We start from the raw sequence: 18,809 nt of genomic DNA on the forward strand, positions 1-18,809 counted from the left end.
GAAGTCCAGAACACTAGATGGCAGCAAAGAGGTGGGGAGTTCCGTACCTCTTTGCTGACATCTAGTGGTGCTCTGAACAGATATGCCATTTATTGTGAATAGCACCTTCATATTTAAATGGTGGGCTTCTCTACCATAATCTCTCTTATGTTTATGCTAAGGCAATCAGGATATTGAAACATAAGTTTGCCATTCACAACAGATACTGTGGTGTGTATATTTTGTCACTTCAAACTATTAAATTCTGAATGTCATTTTCTGCAAATCATTATTTTTAATATGATCTCCAACAAACCAACAACATTTGTGCACAAGTAATGTAACAGTGTTAAAAAAAAATAAAGAGAAAAAAAGGCACGGAAATGTATATAAGAAACAAAATAACTCCAAAAAGATAACTGCTGTACTTAAAATTCTTCCTTGTCCCATTGTAGAATAATTATTAATAATTTAAATGTCAATAATAATATCAGCAATCCACTCCTGCAAATTTTGTCTAGATTTATACTTCCATTCTGTTGGCCATTACTCATGCATGAAAAGTTCATGTTCTTGATGTTTTGATAGACTACAAATATTGATCATACAGCTAAAAAGGACATGGATGAAATGAAAGGCATTTTTATCAAGCTGGGGAGCAAGTATTTTAGAGAACAAAGCAGAAATCCAAATTTGAGAGATCCAAGAAAATGATGTTCAGTGGTGATAAGTGTAAGGTCCTGTAACTATAAATACATTGCTACATGGTTTAGAAGATATGATTTGGTGGCAATGCACATGAGAAGTATTTAACTGCCTGTTAAACATGAACAACTAACTAAAACAAACTAAAAAGACCAATGTTTCAGTTAATGCAATTTTGGTGTGCATTAACTGAAGCATTGTATCTAGAATATAGCAAGTAATCATTCTGTTGTATTCTACTCTGGGTAAACCATGCTTTGTGTTTTGTACCCAGTTTGGGGCACTGCAAGCATGGAAAAACTGGAGCAGGATCAGAGGGGAGTTATCCAGATGATGGGGCTCTGGAAACAAAGCCTGTGAGAAAAGGTTAAAAAGGATAGGCACATTTAGTTTGCACACAAGAAAACTAAGGAGAGAGATTATAGTGGCTTACAGATATATAAAAAGCTGTGATATTTAAGAAGAGGCAGGCTTGTTCTTAGTTGAAACCAAGAGCAGAGCAAGGACCAAGAGACTGAAATTAAAAGAAATGAGTTTCAGACTAAATGTTAGGAAACATTTCCTGTTGATAACAGTTGTTAAGCAATGGATCATCCTACCAATGGATCATAGAAAAATGGTGGGAGGTTAAGGGGGGACAAATGATGATGTGTTTATTATTAAATCAACATATAAATTATGCAACTTGTATACTTGTGTCCAATATAGTGATGCAGATTTATAATTGTGTCATTGGTGCAATGACATAATGGCACATAGGTTAACAAAAGAGAAACAAATAGAAATGAATGTTTTTATAAATTGTAGCATATCATCCACATAATCTTATACTCTGCTTTATCCACTCCAATCTCCTTAATATTTTTTAAAAAATCTAATTTCACAGCCTTGCATTTATAGAAACAAATAAACTGGGCATTCTTGAAGTTTACCATGACCCAAATTTTAAGAAGAAAACATACTACTGTAAATCACTTATGAATTAGGAATTGAATAAAATATGACTATCCAGAATACTAAAGTTGGAGGGAATCAAAGTTACTCAATATCCATCTCAGAAACAGCCACAAAACCTTATCAAAAGCCTTCCCTGTATATCACCTGCTGATTTCTATTAAACAATTATAACAATGAAAAATCTAATGTCATCTACCTCTGAATGGTTTTAAATAAATCCAGCCTGAGTTGAATGTACAATAATTGAAAGAAAAAAACCATGATTTATTGGCAAGGATAGCTGTTAATATCTTAGCATTCATATTGATCAGTGAAATAGGACTATAATTAGGACTTATAATAAGATCTGTGCTTTGCTTGGGAAGGATTATAGAGTAAGTCACATTCATACAATGGGATAGACATCTATTAGATCAGCATAAAGAACCCAGTATTTGTTTTGTACTAATCAACTGGCATGAGATATCAAGAAATAACGTCGATGAAATATGCTGGTCAAAGACTGTAGTAACATTTATCTGTCTAACATAAATGAAAGCAATTTCTACAATGCAGAAGGTTATACCCACATTGAGACAGATTAAAATAAGAACAAATGTACATTAGATTTTATTTGCAGCATAATCTTGCAAAATATTGATCTGAGACTAAAATTTGATCATGGGAAGGAGGCATGATGATCTAGAAAGGAATCCAAGGTTTGATACAGTGTCCTTAAATTGTTATATGATCCTGCTGAACTATTAACCATGTATTTGTTCTGGAGAGTCCCTGGTTTAATTATAATTTAATTATCTTAATTAAATTATTAATTATTTCTCTTGATCCATTTCTTCTGCAACAACTTTCAAAATCTAAGTAAAATTCCAAGCATCCATTTTATCTGCAACCCAAGAGGGCCTTCACAGATGCTTAGCTGCTTTAACTTCCTACTGTTCTAAGGAATTTCTTGAAATCAGTTACTCAGAAACTAAGATTCTAGCTTTCTCTATAATGTGCTTTAAGTGCCCTGTTAAATGGAAATTAATGGAAGATCAATTGAGGAGGTTAAGGACTTCAAGTACCTAGGCATTAACTTCCAACATCAATAACCAATTGAATGAGCTTTCTATTAGAGCTCAAATAATTTTATAATGCAATCTTAAAATATGCTAATTATCAATATGCCAATTATCAAGGCAATAATTACATTCCCACAACAATAAAACTGTATAAAGCAAAGATTCTGGGTTTCTTGTTATATGCAAAACTTTGTATTTAGAAGGATGCCTCTACTTTAGAAGCTGTTCAGTCTAAGTTTCTAAAAGCCATGCTTTATGTCACTTGCCCAAACAAATGCCCTTGTTTGGCTAGACCTTGGCTGCATTTTTCTTGGGGCCCACCTGAGACTTGGATGTCTCAGATTTTGTCTGAAAGAAATACTTTGAGGTGAATCTCTGGTTCATCGCATCCTACTGGGTAGGTTTTCCTCATCCCTGAGGTGGCAAATGGATTCTGATCTGCAATATTGTGGCCTCTGGCAATATCATTTGGCACAGATAAAGTCTTTATCAAACTTAAATAGAGGATTTGTGATTTAGAACTACAAAATGACAGGGCCAAAATCATCCATCCCTATTATGAGGTAACCGCAGGTTCTTCACAGTGATTCCTAGCTACCTCTATAATATCCTATATATTTCACATAGGAGATTTTTTTTATCTTTGCTCAAATTGGCGTCCTACCTATTATGAAGACTGTAGGCAAATATATTAGTCTCCCATACAGCAGTCGTATGTATTTCTACCCAGATACAGAGGTTGAGCCAGTAATCCATGTATTGTTCCACTGCCTATTTATTTATTTGATTTACATTGCTATCTGTCTCACACAAGTGAATCTGGGTGACATATAAAAATTAAAACACACAACTCCTGGCACCCAAGGATAAACAATAATAAGAAAAAAAGCACAGCAACAACCACAAGCTCATCTAACCTCCTGAACCAAATGCCTGGGGAATTAGCCAGGTCTTCAGTATCTTACAAAAGGCTGATAGGGTTGGGGCCATCTGAATCTCCAGGGGAATGGTGTTCCACAGGGCAGGCACTGTCACTGAGAAGGCACAACAGAGTAATTGTGCCTTCTCAATGTCAAAGATGACATTGCTTAATAAAAGGGACCTAGAGCATGCCCCCTCTATTAGATCTGATGGGGCAAGCAGAAACAATGGGAGAAAGAGGGTCCCACAGGTAGCCTGGCACTATGCCATGAAGGGCTTTATAGGTAATGACCAGCACCTTGAATTGCACGTGGAAGCCTACTGGGGGCCAGCGCAGCAGAGCAGCAATGTTACATGGACATAATGAGGAATGCCAAAAACTGCCCACTTTGTTGTGTTTTGATGTTACATGCACTCCCAGGTTCAGCTTACGATTTGTGATGGAATGTGAGGGTGACCTTGGAAGATGGGGGAAAGAGATGCCACCTAGGGAATGATCAGATAAAAGAGAAAGGAGTCTGCAACAGAGTAACGGCCAGAGAAAGAAAGGACCTGCCCCAACAACTTAGGCGGTAAATAGGGAGAATGAGAGATTTGTACTTTCAGACTTGCAAGATTCTGTTAATGTAGCCTTACAATAAAGTAGAATTAGCTCATCTAGTTGTGTCTCCTGTCTGGTTTGCCTGGGAGGACTGGCATGGTCACTTATTCACACACAGCCTGTTGAGGCACGCAGATTTTCTAAGTCCCCCTTGCTTTCTACCTGGGTTTTCCAGATAGGTGTAGCTAGAGCAGACAAGACACACAGCCCTGGTCAACAGCTGAGTAAAAATTAGGGGCACACAAATCACTTTCAACCAAACACTGAGGCATATCAGATTCTTTGGAATACAAAGAGACCCAGTGAATTTAAAGTAGCAGCAAAACTTTACTGGTTACAATGTACGTTTGCTCTTTCTCTCTCACACACACACACTTACCACATCCTTCTCAACCAGGCTGCCAGGCACTAGCTAGAGGGACAGAAGCTGCCAAGTCTGAATCCAAAGACGACTAAGGAATGGGTGGACTTCAGGTCTCCTTTTTAATCTCCAAAATTCTTGCTTTGTTGATTAGCTGGGATTGGGTTTTTTCCCATGTGCTCAGGCCCAACTTCCTTTGTCTGGTTCAGGTGACATTTTTTTCCTTTGTTTCCTAAACAACTTGTTTCTTCCTTATCTACCTCCCAGAAGGGATTTTTTAGACAAGATTCCTGATTTTTTGTCCTCTCTGCTTATGTGCCTACTTCATCTTTAGTTATGGCAGCTTCAGCCTAGTCTCACAGTGGACCCGCTGCAGCTTCCAAGTGCTCTTCAAGGGCAGTTCCATGTGGAGCATGTTATAGTAATCCAAATGGGAGGTGACTAAGGCATGAGTCACTGTGAGCAAGGCCTTCTGGTCCAGGAATGGGTGCAACTGATGCATTGGTGCACAAGATGAAGCTGAGCAAAGGCCCCAGCCATGGTTGCCACATGCTGTTCAAACAGGAGCCAAGAGTCCAGGACTCCCAAATTACATACCAACTCTGACTGGAGAAGTGTATCCCCATGCAGTGTTAAAGATGGAAAATAGCCAGAATTTGGGGAGACAGTTTAAAACTCACAGCCACTCAGTCTTGTCAGGTTTGAACCAAAGCCTGCTCTCCCCTATCCCAACCTTCACAGCCTCCAGGCACTTGGAAAGGTCTTCGACATTATAGCTTGGTCAGCCCAGGGTGGGAGATGTACAACTGGGTATCATCAGAATACTGATGATACTGCACCTCATGCTGGCAGATGACCTTGCCCAGTGGTTTCATGTAGATGTTAAATAGGAGCAGAAAGAGGGTAGAGCCCTGAGACACACCCTCAAAGCAAGGAATTCAGGGATTGCAGAGGGCATAGCCTTGAAGGACACGAGGAGAGCTACTATCAACGCAACAGTCAGACAATGGGTTTGAGTCCATTCCAAGAAACTAATTTGAGAAACATCTCAGACAGGCCCCTCCCTAGTTCACGTAGGGATAAAGTGATGGGGGGGGCACATTCAGACTTGGAAGATTTTGTTACTATAGTTGTAATAATAAAAGTAATTTTAGACCTATAGGGCGTTGGTTTCTTGGTCTGATCTACCTTATAGAGTTGTCCTCTCCACACACACCCCATTGTACTACCTATGGCATCTGGCATTCATAAATCCAAATGCCAGAATTTTTAGTTAGTCTCTCTCAATCTGATCAAGACATTACAATCTTCCTTCTGCAAGACCTGACTTGGACAACCGCTATAAAGGTTGCCACATTTCTAGCAATAACTATAACTTGAAGAAGCTGGTTAATATCCTCTTCTTGTTATTGTTTTCAGGCTTAAATTTTCTACTTGTATTTTATGCCTGGGAGCATAAATAAATAATTAGAAATTGGATTTGCAAGTGGAAGACTATGAGTCTCCGATTAAACAAACAAACAAAAAAACTATTTCAGTTCCCATTTTTAAAGAAAGTTAGGTAACACTTTTGGCTCTTAGCAGTCGCCCAACTCCTTAGCATTTTATATTATAAGGGAAATTGCCATAAATAATAATTAATATTGGAAACAGATGACCAGAGAAAAAGCATATGCAATATCCTACTTATATATATACATAAATACAAATAATATCAAAAGCAAAAGAGTGATAAAAATTGTACTTTCAAATTAGCAATAGTCAAGCTTGTTGCAAACATCCCCGCACACATTAATAAGGTGTTATTGTTATTATGCAAAGCCAAGTGTGAGGAAGGGGAAAGAAGAACAAATCACAGCTACAAAGAGGACTAAAATTTAGATCTTTCCTTTATAGCGTCCAAGACAAATATATAAAACAAGCAACTGCCTAAATAGGAATTAAAAGGTTGGAAGGAGGAATGATAGCAGAACATAGAATATTTTCAGTCCTCTGAAGAAATTTCAGTTGTAAAACATAGAGAAGTGAGAATTTTTTCTGCTTTGGCCAGAACATCTTTGGATGTGTCAGATGCTCGGATAACAAGTATGACGAGAAATCTGGTAAAATACTGAAGATCCCTATCATAAATCATAATTTTTACTACACAAAATCCTCTCTATGTCTTGCATTTCCTTAGCATCACCTGGAAAGAACAATGTGCCACTTCATTTTTTTTCTACTTTAGTATTGTATTTTCTCAGCTGATTTAACCAGTGGCTGAGGTTTATCATCTATACAAAATGGAAAGGCTGAAATGTGATGGGCCCTTAGTATCTAGCAGATTTTTTTTTCAACTTGGCAGAACTCGTACTTCATGTATTAAGGTTTCCGTAGGAAAGCAGAGTGACGTTCTCTCCTTGTCTTGAAATTCTAGCTACATGTAAATTGGACCAGTGAGACTAAGATTTAAAGAAGATTACTTAGGCCTGTGTACTCTTCAGTAATTCAGTTGTGGACACATCTGTGTGCTTCTTGGTATCTCCCAAATGAGATAGTCTGTTCTCAGTCACATCTAACCTCATACGTACCATGCTAACAGAACGATGAATAATTTTTATCTCTGTCCACATCTCCATGAGTACAGGCATAATGTGCTCCTTAGTAATTTCACAGCAACTGTGGCTTTGGGGAGAAGAAAGCAGTTGAGGTTTTTTGAGCTCTGCTCAGACAATAAGACTTACGTTGCCATCTCCAATGGCAGTAATTAGATCTTAGGATAATAATGCTGCCGGAGATACTGGAGCATATTAATTCTTACCTGACTCTAGTATCCTCTTGACTAGAAGTCTGCAAAACATAATACTGTACAGAAATAATTCTTGACTGTGTCTGCTTTTGAATTAAATACAGATGCATGCTGAAAAGCTTGGGCTGAATTTACATATCCATATTTAATGCAAATGTAGACATTAGTATAATGAGTTTGCGTGTTATAGCTTGACATGTGGAACAGCGTATGAATGAGCTTAAATCCTTAGCTTAAAGGTACATTCAAAGACATGCCTGACAAAGAGAATTCCATAGCATACCATTTTCCTGTGTGTTACAGCTGCAAATCATTAGAGCCTTTTCTTGGTCAGCAAAAAGACGAAAGGATCAAGATGCATCTGCAAACGGTGCTTGTAGCTAACATATTACAGAAGTCTCAGGTTCAACCAAAGAGAAAAGTTACGAAGAGTCAAGAAAGAATTGTATAAAAACACTCACAATTAGCAAAATCAGTTACAAGAGCACTGTGTGCAAAGCAGTTTGTGTGTTGGGTTACGTTTGGGAAAAGCATTCTTCCTCTGTTTACTTTATCTAATTCATTTCTCTTATTCCAGATGCATCGCTTACAGACTCATGCTATTCACTACTGAAATAAAAGGGGTGCTTTTAAATACTCGGCACTGACATTTGTGCCAAATAGTTGCAGGGTGTTTTCAGCAGCTGTCAGACTAAAGCATCTATGGGGTAAATAGAGGATGTTTTCTAAGTTACTCATTGTAAGCAAATGATTCTTCTAGGATGTTAAACCTATTTCATTCTGTTTTAGAGAAAGCATTTATTGCAGCCTTCTCTCATTTAGCATTGCCTTCTAGAGCCATCGAATTAATAGTTGCAGAATTAAATAGTACTGCACATCTGAAGACATCATTTTGGAGAAAGTTATTGTCTTGAATCAGCAACTATTGCTATAAAATTTCAAATGCTAAGATGTTGCAGCTTTGTTGCATTACAAACATTATGCTTTTTTAAATGCTGTCTGATCACTTTTGTTTAATCATGATTACAAAATAACACAATGAACACACAATATAATCCAATTTAATTTTTCTCCGTAGGGGGATAGCTCCTATGTGAAGGACCGCTGGTGTGTGTTTGATGGATTCATGGTTTTTTGTCTGTGGGTGTCCTTAGTTTTACAGGTAATTATATTTCATTACAACGAGGGCATCTCTGCCCAAGTACTGAGCTTAATTTAAAAAACCCTCTGACTGGCTCTCCTTCTTAAGCAAACCCAAGATGGGTCTGAAACTTTTAATTGAATTCCACAGAGTGTACTTAACAGAATCTATTTTTTTTTTTATGTTATTATTGAACTTGTATGCTGCCCGACTCCCAATGACACTGGGTGGTTCATAACAATCAAAACAAAGAAATTACATTAAATCCAATTAAAAGAAAGGGAAAAAAAGATAAAATATGACAAGAACAGCAGACCAGATGGAATGAAGGGAGGGGTCTTACTGTCCCTCACAAGGTCTTCACCATTCTTCTGAACAACAGCAGGGGGGGGACATCCAGATCTCGGGGGGAACCTCATTCTGGACGGCAGGCGCTGCTACAGAGAAAGCATGCTTTTGGCGTCCTGATGGATGACATTGCTTAATCGAAGGAACCCAACTCTGCACCAACCCTGCAAGATTAAATCAGCTGGGCAGATACTATGGAAGACAGGTAGTCCCTCAAGTAAACAGTACCTGTGCTATGTAGGGCTTTATAAGTCATGATCATCACCTTGAATCACACCCAGAAGCAAACTGGAAACCAGTGTAGCTTGCAAAGCAGAGATATTACAGGCATGCCCATCATTGTTCCCACCACTGCTTTCTGGAAAGTTGAAGCTTCCAGGTAGTCTTCAAGGGCAGTCCCATGTACAGCATCTTGCAGTAGTCAAGCCACGAGGAGCCCATGGCATGAGTGACTATCTGAAGGGCCATCTGCTCTAGGAGAGGGCACAACTGGTGCACCAGGTGAAGTTGTGCAAAGGCCAACTTTGTTTGGCACCCTGGCCTTACTGGAGCAAAACAGTGTTTTTCAATCCCCATCTCCTTTAACTGCAGTACTGCAACCTATTATGGTGAAATCAGATGGGTGATCAAGCAACTACAAAACTAAAATGTAATGCTTTTTTTAAAAAACTAGATCAGTATTAATTACCTAACATTTTGAGATAAGTACCAATTAGATAAATTTTGTACTTTTGACCACTCTTGATTGGACAATATCTGGCCAAAACTAAGAGAAAAATATGCTAAGTTCTACTATTAGTGTGGATAAGGCTTTCAAATACAAAATTCGTATCAAACAAAACCTTACATGGTTCAAAAAGATTTCTTTGTATATAAATGTATACAAATAATAAAACGCTTCTATCAGAATTACTGATAACAGCACTGATGTGTGTTATGCATTATACTTAATATTCCAGATCTACATGACTCATTCTTTTGTCACTGCTTAAAAAAAAGGTTTGAATCCCAGGTGTGTGCACTAAAGCCTGTTATCATTTATTTGAACCGCAGCCTAACACAGCTTGCTCTGTATACAGCATGCTAGCACCATACACGAGCAAAGGGATCCTGTACCTTCTATTTGACTACTCCAGTACACCAGCCTGGAATTGTTTTAGATCAATATATTCAAGATATCTTAATTCCCTGGGGAAAAAAAAGTTCATTTTGTCAAATGAGGTAACTGATGTTTGAGTCTTCAGGATAATCGGTTGCAAAGGCATCTCGTTAAGAAGCATGGAAATCCTCAATTTAACAAAAGCCACCACTGAAATAAAGTTGACAATGGAATTATGTTGTTGCTGGAAATTATACTATTTTGCAGAAATAATAATTTAAAATTAGCCCAAGAAGACTGGCATGATCAGGAAACATCAGAGGGAAAAAGGCATTCCTTTTCTTTCTAGGTTTTTGAAATCGCTGAGATAGTTGATCAGATGTCTCCTTGGGGCATGTTGAGGATCCCACGACCACTTATTATGATTCGAGCATTCCGAATTTATTTCCGCTTTGAATTACCAAGAACCAGGATAACCAACATTTTAAAGTAAGTGTGTTATCTTTGATTTTAAAGTGTAGCTTTGGTAACTTTAGGCCCAGCTGTATAAAAATATATTGGGAGTGAGGGACCTGCTTTCAATTTCATATTATTCCATATCCCTTTGCTTACTTTATTTATATTTGCAACATTAAAGGGTGGATTATTGGGGAAGTTTCAGACCTATGCGAGTCTTCTCTCTCCTCTGAGAAGGAAAATCAAGGATTTTTAAAGGTTGCAGAAGGCCTGATTGGTTTCTCGACATAGTGTATTTCATCAGTTCTGTAGATTTTCTATAGATATCCTAGTTTAGGTTCAGGCATAGCTACTAATTCCTCATACACACTTTTTATTTATATACTTAAGATTTTAAAAATAGGTTAGGGAAATACACATCTGACAGTATACAAGTTGTTCTGAATTAGAGTCCAATGTAATTTGGACCTAAATCCAATGCAGTGTTTGGAACAAAAAAAATATTTCTCTCATTCTCACTTGACAAATGGAGTGATAAATCTACATCACCAAAGCCTTTTCTGATGGACCCGAAACCTTGGCAACCCTATGACAACATATGAGTCGAAGACATTTTTTCTTATTGCATATACATTTAATGTATATCACTTTCATTCTCCTTTTCTTTTCTTTCTTTCTTTTTTTTAACTAGGCGCTCAGGTGAACAAATTTGGAGTGTTTCCATTTTCCTTCTGTTCTTTCTGCTTCTATATGGAATTTTGGGGGTCCAGATGTTTGGACCTTTCACGTATCATTGCGTAACAAACGATACAAAGCCAGGGTAAGTTTCAATCAGGAATTTTCTGTGTGTCTCCCTTTAAATCTTTTTTGTACAGCATTGATCCCTGTCCTATATTCTATTTGATGTTGGTCTTGATGATGAGGCCTTGAAATGTAGAAGTCTTCCTGTGAGATTTGGTGCTTTAGCCACACACAGTTTATAAGGACTCTTGGGAACCATATGATCTTCTAAAAGGGAACTTGGGAACAATAAGTTCTAATTTCCCATGAAACATGGTTGTTGGATTGCTGAAAGCATGCACAACAGAGTCTCACAGTGTTGATACTAGGTTTCTATGGCCCTTAGGGACTATATTCTCATGAATAATTTCATCCAAGACAATGTGGTAGCCAGATAGAAGGTGTTGTGGTGGAATTTCCTAGAAAATTTGTATGGAAATGAGAAATTGGTGAGCTAAATTAGGAAGGGATAGTACAAACAAAAACATTAACAATACTCTTCCGCTTGGTTAATTACACTTTACATGTTAAATGCGGCTAGTACTTTACTATGTTTTTAAGTATTGCTAATAGAAGATGGGATTCTTCCTTTCTTTTTGGTCTTTGTTTTTCTTTAGCATTTTATTGTACTTTATTGTTTGAAGTTGAAAAACAGCCTGAAATATAACTTATGAAGTCTGTAATAAAAATTTGATTGAAATATACTGTTAAGAAAATAGTGTATACATTATCTTAAATGAATAAATGGGTAATATATATCTAATGAAGAAAGTTCACATGGTTTGATTCAGCTTCTGTACTTTTGCTCCAAGTCAGCTATTCTTTCCCTTGTTCACCTCCCAAATTTAACTTTATGGCAGTACTATGGCCATAGCTGACTGAAAGACTTAATCTCCTTTTTTTTTTTTCCCCCGTCATTGTTACCTTCAATGTAGGGTAACAACCTTTAAAGTAGGGCCAATGAGGACATGAGAAGAATTCATTTGCTAGTTAATGATGTATTAAATGTGTTTAATAGACTTTGATTTGGGAATAGACATGCCAAATGGAAAACAAAGTTGTGGGAATTCTTTGGTGTAAAGGATTCATAAATATTGATCCATGGACAGTGTTTGTCTGTTGGAGTTAAATCAGAAAATACTTCCAGATGGACTGATGGTAGTAGTGCTAATCAAAAGTTATTCCATCTTTCTGACCTTAGCTTTATTTTATGATACAAAACAAGACAAAGATGGAAATGGTTTTTAAAAAATGGGAAAATCATAAATGGAAGACCCCATCCCATTAAAAAAAAAAAAATTAGATATAAAAAATAAGGCCAAAGAATTTTCTTGTCTACTAAGTCGTGCAAAATACTGACCATGTTTTGTGGTCCCTAGTTGTTTGATCCATGCAGGAAGTGGTGGTGGTGGTAATGGATTGAATTTTGTCACATTTCTGTCAAATTTAGTTCATTAAAGTAAGTAATATTGTTCAGTAGGCATACACACACTCAAGTTCATAGTTGTGTCTGAATGGGCCATCTGGAGGTTGGCTCTGTGGGCCTTAAATTGTTTATGCAGAGATCAGACCTGAAGGAAGTAAAACCAGAAGTTTTACAGCAAAAAATACTTTGGATTTCCCAAGTGTAGCAGATACTTGGAGTGTTGAGTTGTTCAACGTTAAAACAAACATAAATAGGTTACATTAGTTTAACTATGTGTTTTTAATAAGTTCAGCACAGTTGAGCCAGCTGTTTTTTAACTAACAAGATTTTTAAAAGCAAACAGACAACCAAGTGTTACATTGTCTGTAATGATTCTCTTAATTTTATTTTATTGTTGTTATCAGGTTCCTCCCCTTTCCCTCAAGAGAATTCTAAATCCTTTTCTTGCCAGCTTTTCTTTTCATACTCATCCTGTTCCTATAATCACTTGGCTAACTCTGTTTCTTCTGAGGCAGTTATTCTTCAGCCTGCACTATACTGATGTCTCTCTTTCTCTCCCTCTCACTTTCTAATACACAACATTTTGTTGTTGTTGTTGTTTTGAGGGCTTCTTCACCATGACTCATTTTTATTTGCGGCTTGCTTGTTCATATTTGTTTTATTTCTGTGAAGGAGCAAAGCACGTTAAGGAGCAAAGGCTTAAAAATAATATCTTAATGTATTTCAATAACTAATGCCAGAGTGGGCTGGAATTCTGGTTTTGGACATTAGTTGCTTTGTCAGATCCATACTGACAGAATTTCAGTTCCAGGATTTATCTAGAAATTAACACCCATGTGCTTACTGAGTCATAGCCATAGCTATGATGTTCACTTAGAAGTTAGCTTTTTTCCTTCTTTTAAAATATGGTATGCATTTTGCTAAAGAGAGCATATTAGGTTCTTTTCCTTTGTTTTATTTTCACAATAAACTGGGAGTGAATGACTATGCCAAGATCGCCCATGAATTTCATTGCCAAATGGGAATTTGAATGGGGGTCTCTACAGTCTCAATCCAACACTCTGTTCCAGCGTTCCCTAATTTGGTGTCCTGCAGAAACACTGAAACTGCAATTCCCAGAACTCCTACTGTTTTTCATATCTGCTGTTCTTTCCTTTAAGTATTTAAAACAAAGCCTATATAACCCACACATTAAGCAAAGAATGGGATTACTGTAAATGATGGCCAGGGCACTCCCGTTCTATAGATCCCTTTTAATTCTACTGTCTTCCTCCATGGTCCTGAGTGAATCCTCCTCAGCCTAACATTGTTTTCCCAATTAAGGTTGATTAACTCTTTAGTCCTATTGCTCTTAGTTCCTCAGATGGAGAGGGGAAATAAATAGGATTACTCCAAAATAAATGGTTTAAAGAAAGATGGTATCTTTTCAAGAAAATCACTTGTCCCTTTCCATCTTTTGTTTTGGCATATGAATGTATACATGACTGGTATTAATAGTTTTTCTTTTTCCTCACACTCCTTCAGTGGATTGCCCTACAGTAAATCTCAATTTGCGGAGGAATAAATCCTTCTGATCATTTCAAATCCTTCTTCCATTCTCTTGAGCCATTATTCCATTTAAATATGATGATGTGTGAATTTGATAAAGAGAGTGCATATTGTTCTCAGTTCCCAAAGCTAATCTTACCAGAGTAGGATCAGACAGCCCTTCAATTGAAAACTCTGTTGGCATCCATTATTCCTCATTTATGCCCTGTCACCTAATTTTTATGCAGGTTCACTGTTTCTGTGCGGGCCAATGATTTGGATACTCAAGGAAATAATGGTGGAAGCTAAACAGATAGTCTTTCTCCCTCTTTTCACACTGCTGAAAGAACAAGGATTGCATACTTTACCCTGGTAGTATTCAATCTGACTGATTTCCTTGTCATCCCAATAGAAACATAACCTGGAATAATTTGGCAATCCCAGACACACATTGTTCAAAAGCATCAGAAGAAGGCTACCAGTGTCCACCAGGATTTGAGTGTTTGGACCTTGAAGAACTGGGGTTAAGCAGACAGGAGCTGGGCTACAGTGGTTTTAACGAGATAGGTATGTCTATCTGATTACAATCTATTTCCAGTGCCTATTTGAAAATGCCTATGAAGTTTGTAGAAGAAGCTCTGAACAGATAGGCTGTAAATATACTAGGAAGGAGCACAAATTTGGTAAGTATTTTTTCCCTTTGGCAGATTTTTCCTCCTTATTACTCAAAATGGAGATTGATTAAGGATTTATTAAATACGTAATTAAGTCTGTGCAATTCAACTCTGCTATACAGTAATTTCCAAATTCCAGGTGACCTTAGTGGTATGTACTTTTCGCTGATGTTACCTTTTCCCAAAGTAAAGTAACAGGAGCTACAGTGTATAGCACTGTCCAGGAGTGGAGAGTAGAGCTGGTGGATTCTTAATTATTTCTCTCCTGGCCTTTTTTCACCTTCTGTGAAGGTTACAAAAGATATTGACTGCAGCTTGGAGATATCATGTGCAATTTAGTCCTTTAAATATATTCTAGTAACACTGTCATAAGCATTAAAGTTAATATATTAATGTTTTCCTTAAAAACACAGCAGAAATTGACGGGCAGAAAGCAACATACATATGAGTAGAAAATACAAGTACTATCCCCGATGAAGTAGGATCACATTAGAGATAGTGACCAGTATTATGTGTGGGTCCTAGTCCTGTGTAAATCAGAATTGATTTGATTTGATTGCAATTCAAGATTTAAAGAGGGCATGATTCGCTATGAGTTTATTATTTGAGATTTGAGGGCAAATCAGTTCAGTCTGAGCTGCTTTGAGATTTGAGGTCCAATTAAAAAATGTGTCCATAAGTTATAATGGGGAAACTTCAAAGCTCCTGAAGGTACTTCATATTTTGGTAGGGTAGAATGAAAATCGCAGGGATTGCAGATTGTCTAGAGGAAATTAATTCTGTCAAGCTTCAACTATATCCCACAATAATTTTAAGATAGTCTCCCTGTAGCTTTCTAAAGGCAGAGATAGCAAAGATGAAGAAATGACTATATCATTCAGCCTCCAAATTGTCTAGCCTATAGAGAAGTTGGCTGAACCAATGAAGGTATCTGATTCCAGTTTAAAAATCCAATCTTTCAAAAACTGTTGTTTACTTTTCCACTTGCTTTTCTGAATTACACTGCAAAATAATTGGTTTGTCTTTGTGGGGTGTTGTATTTTGCTGCTTCTGATTACTGACTACTGAACTATGGCTTTTCTTGTATGTTGGAGGGTTGGCATAGCTGGTTGGCAAGGCTATTTTTTGAGTAGGGCCTCTCATCACTGTGTTAGGTGCTAGACTGAATAGGGTATGTGGGCAAAACCTGGCCTCTTCTGGGCTGGATTTGGAAGAAGAACTATTAAATTGTTTCTGTGTGGGTGTGTAGCTTTGTTGCCTCTGATCACTAGGGTTTTTGGGATGCCAGGTGGATTAGCATAACCAGTTGGCAAACTTGGTATCTCCTAGGAAAAACTCATCAGTGGCAGCAAGGCTTGAGTTGTGCTGGAGTTGTGGCTTGTTGACAATATTCTGTCTTGCTTAATTAGTAGAGGCAGCTGAAGCCACAGAGATAGGTAAGCTACAGTGAAAATGCCTGGAGAGGAGGAATAAGCAGAATTTGTAACCCTTAAAAACAGTAAACATTAAGGCCTCCACCTCTCATCTGGCACCCATTCATACATTGCCAAGAGACTTAAATCTGTCCAAATCATGCAGAATGTAAATGTAGTACATGATCAAGAACATGGACAGAACTGATCAACCTTGAACGTGTAAGAAGCAGAGTTACCAGTTGCAGTGACAGGCCAATGTAGAAATATAACCCTTTATTATTATAGGAGAGGCAAAGTGAAAGGTTGTAGCTGCCCATGTTAAAAAAGCTGGCCATTGGCTGGCTACTCACGTCAGAGCCCATCACACAACTTAATCCATACGTGGAAGTGAAAACGCAGCATTGTATATTGTCAGTAATAATCCCAGCCAGAAACATCAGAAAAGCCATCAAATCTATGAAATGCTTCAAAGCCATCTGATTGAATTTCAGAATATATTTAGAAATATATTCTTTTCATCTCTTTTCTTCTTTTTGGCCTGGCCTTTGGTACATTATAAAGACCTATTTCGTTAAATACTGTGAGCTAGCTGATCTGATTACTGCATACATTATAAAGTTATCTACTCAGAAACACGTTATATTCTTTGGATCCCAACTTACTAATTGAACATCTTAATTAAATATGTTGTTTTATTTGCAATGACAATAACGTTTTCAGTGTCTGCAAAGATTAGAAATGTCCTGAGCAGAGAAGGGGAAAGAACATGATTGTATGGTTATATTTTTCAGAATTATGATTATATATAACTGTATGAATTATATATACTTGTACGAAAGTAATCAGGATTCAGGGGATCATTCAATGAAGCAGTATTTTTACTGTTTGAAAACCATGTTCTGGTACACAGCAATGTAAAACTAAGTGGAAGTGAATTTGTTAGGTTTCTTACTTTGATATTATTAAAATTATTCCTTCTTTAAGGGTTCCATTATCGGCAATAACCAAAGAACACAAAGGACTAGCAGTATTATATTACCATTCTTGTTCTACAAGTGTATACTTCTGTGCATTTAGTTCTGGCATTTAGATATGGGGCCTTCCTCTTATGAATCTTCTTTTTGTACGTTTCCCTCCCTTCTCCCCAAAAAATAAATGCATCCATTCTTTTCAACCTGGCACTAGAAAAAACAAAAGGTATACATATTTTTCTTTGCCCCAGGATTTTAATTTTTTTTCCAATCTTGTGAATGATCCTTGGAACACAAGGAGTGTTTAAACATACTGTCTGAGTCCAGTACTGGAAACCTTCGGAAAAATATAAACACTGAGCGTTATGTGCCTAATCCTCTTCTTCATGGGCCTTGTACCCCATGTGTCCATGATAAAGCTACAAACAGTTTTTTTTTAATCTTCAAACCTTGGCCTTGCAAAGGTGATAACTTTTACTTTGGAGCAATGAACAGCCTCATCACCTCCCGCTTTCGCTATGCAATGTTGTTGTTTATGACAAAGAACAATTTTGGAAGATTTTTGCTTCTGGTAGGGCAATCCTAATCAACAGGAGTTTACTTTTTCCATTTTCACAAGTTGTAGGTAGCTTTTTTTCAAGACTTGTTCACTTGTTTTGATTGCCCTTTTCCTAAATCTGCTGTTGAAAAATGGAGTGGCTGCCTACTAGGAATAAAAGAGTAACTTATCCCTTGATTTCTGCAGAGGTTTAAGGGATTGTCATGAACACCCTTGGGCTTGATGTTTTCTGTTGTTTCTGGAATGCCTTTTACAAAGTTACATGAATTCAATAACTGCAACCTTATCTGGAGAAAGCTGCACTGGACTTCAATATACATGCACTTGTTACACCCAGACGGAACTACTTTCTATCTAGGTCTGCCTTTAAAGGTCATTTGGAAACTTTACCTGCTTCAGGATTTTGTTACCAGAATGCATTTAGGAGCTAACAGCTTTTTTCTTTTGCAATCATTATATTAGTTAACTGTTTGTTTTCAGAGTCAAAGTACTGTTAGTAATTTTTAGAACCAAAATGTTTGGGACCAGTAATTTGAAAGACTGTCTATACTTGTATGAACCTGCCTAGGTCTTACAAAACTGCCTTGCTTATCCATCACTAAACAAGAGAAGGTTAGCATAATCCACACTTCTCGTATGAACTGGTATTGCCTTATCTTTTAGGTACTTTTCAATGGCCTTTTTATTCTGTCAAGCTTTTTATGGATTTTATTGTTACTCCTAAAATATATTTATAATGCAGTGTTGCTATTGTGCTATGCTTTAAATGTCTGAATAGTAAGCCTCTTCATTCAGACATATCCTAAAATTTCAGGGTAGAAATATCACACGAAATAAACTCATCTAAAGAATTGAAAAGATTAAGCTGTAAATTCTTGACCACCTGGCTCGGATTTATAAACTGCAGTTATTTATGATGTGACACAGTTAAATGTGTATGGTTGAGGGGAGATACACAAATCTTCCTTTTCCTATTGCTTAGTGGTTTTGTAAGATTTAAGTTTCTTCACATTGCACAAATACACAGCCAATCTTATGTT

At 37.1% G+C, this 18,809-nt stretch overlaps 1 protein-coding gene across 1 annotated transcript in view; it reads left to right on the top strand.

Moving 5' to 3' along the window:
• Positions 1-18,809, top strand: part of NALCN (sodium leak channel, non-selective) — a 205,993-nt gene that overhangs the window by 25,292 nt on the left and 161,892 nt on the right. Inside the window, exons 4-7 of the mRNA XM_088136486.1 lie at positions 8,452-8,535; positions 10,311-10,450; positions 11,109-11,237; positions 14,563-14,717. Coding sequence (XP_087992612.1) covers positions 8,452-8,535; positions 10,311-10,450; positions 11,109-11,237; positions 14,563-14,717 — 508 coding nt within the window. The remainder of the gene's footprint in view (positions 1-8,451; positions 8,536-10,310; positions 10,451-11,108; positions 11,238-14,562; positions 14,718-18,809) is intronic.

Source organism: Python bivittatus, unplaced genomic scaffold (assembly GCF_059951505.1).
Source record: "Python bivittatus isolate LINGU-HERP-01145 unplaced genomic scaffold, Pbiv_v1 ctg000060_np1212, whole genome shotgun sequence".
NCBI lineage: Eukaryota > Metazoa > Chordata > Lepidosauria > Squamata > Pythonidae > Python > Python bivittatus.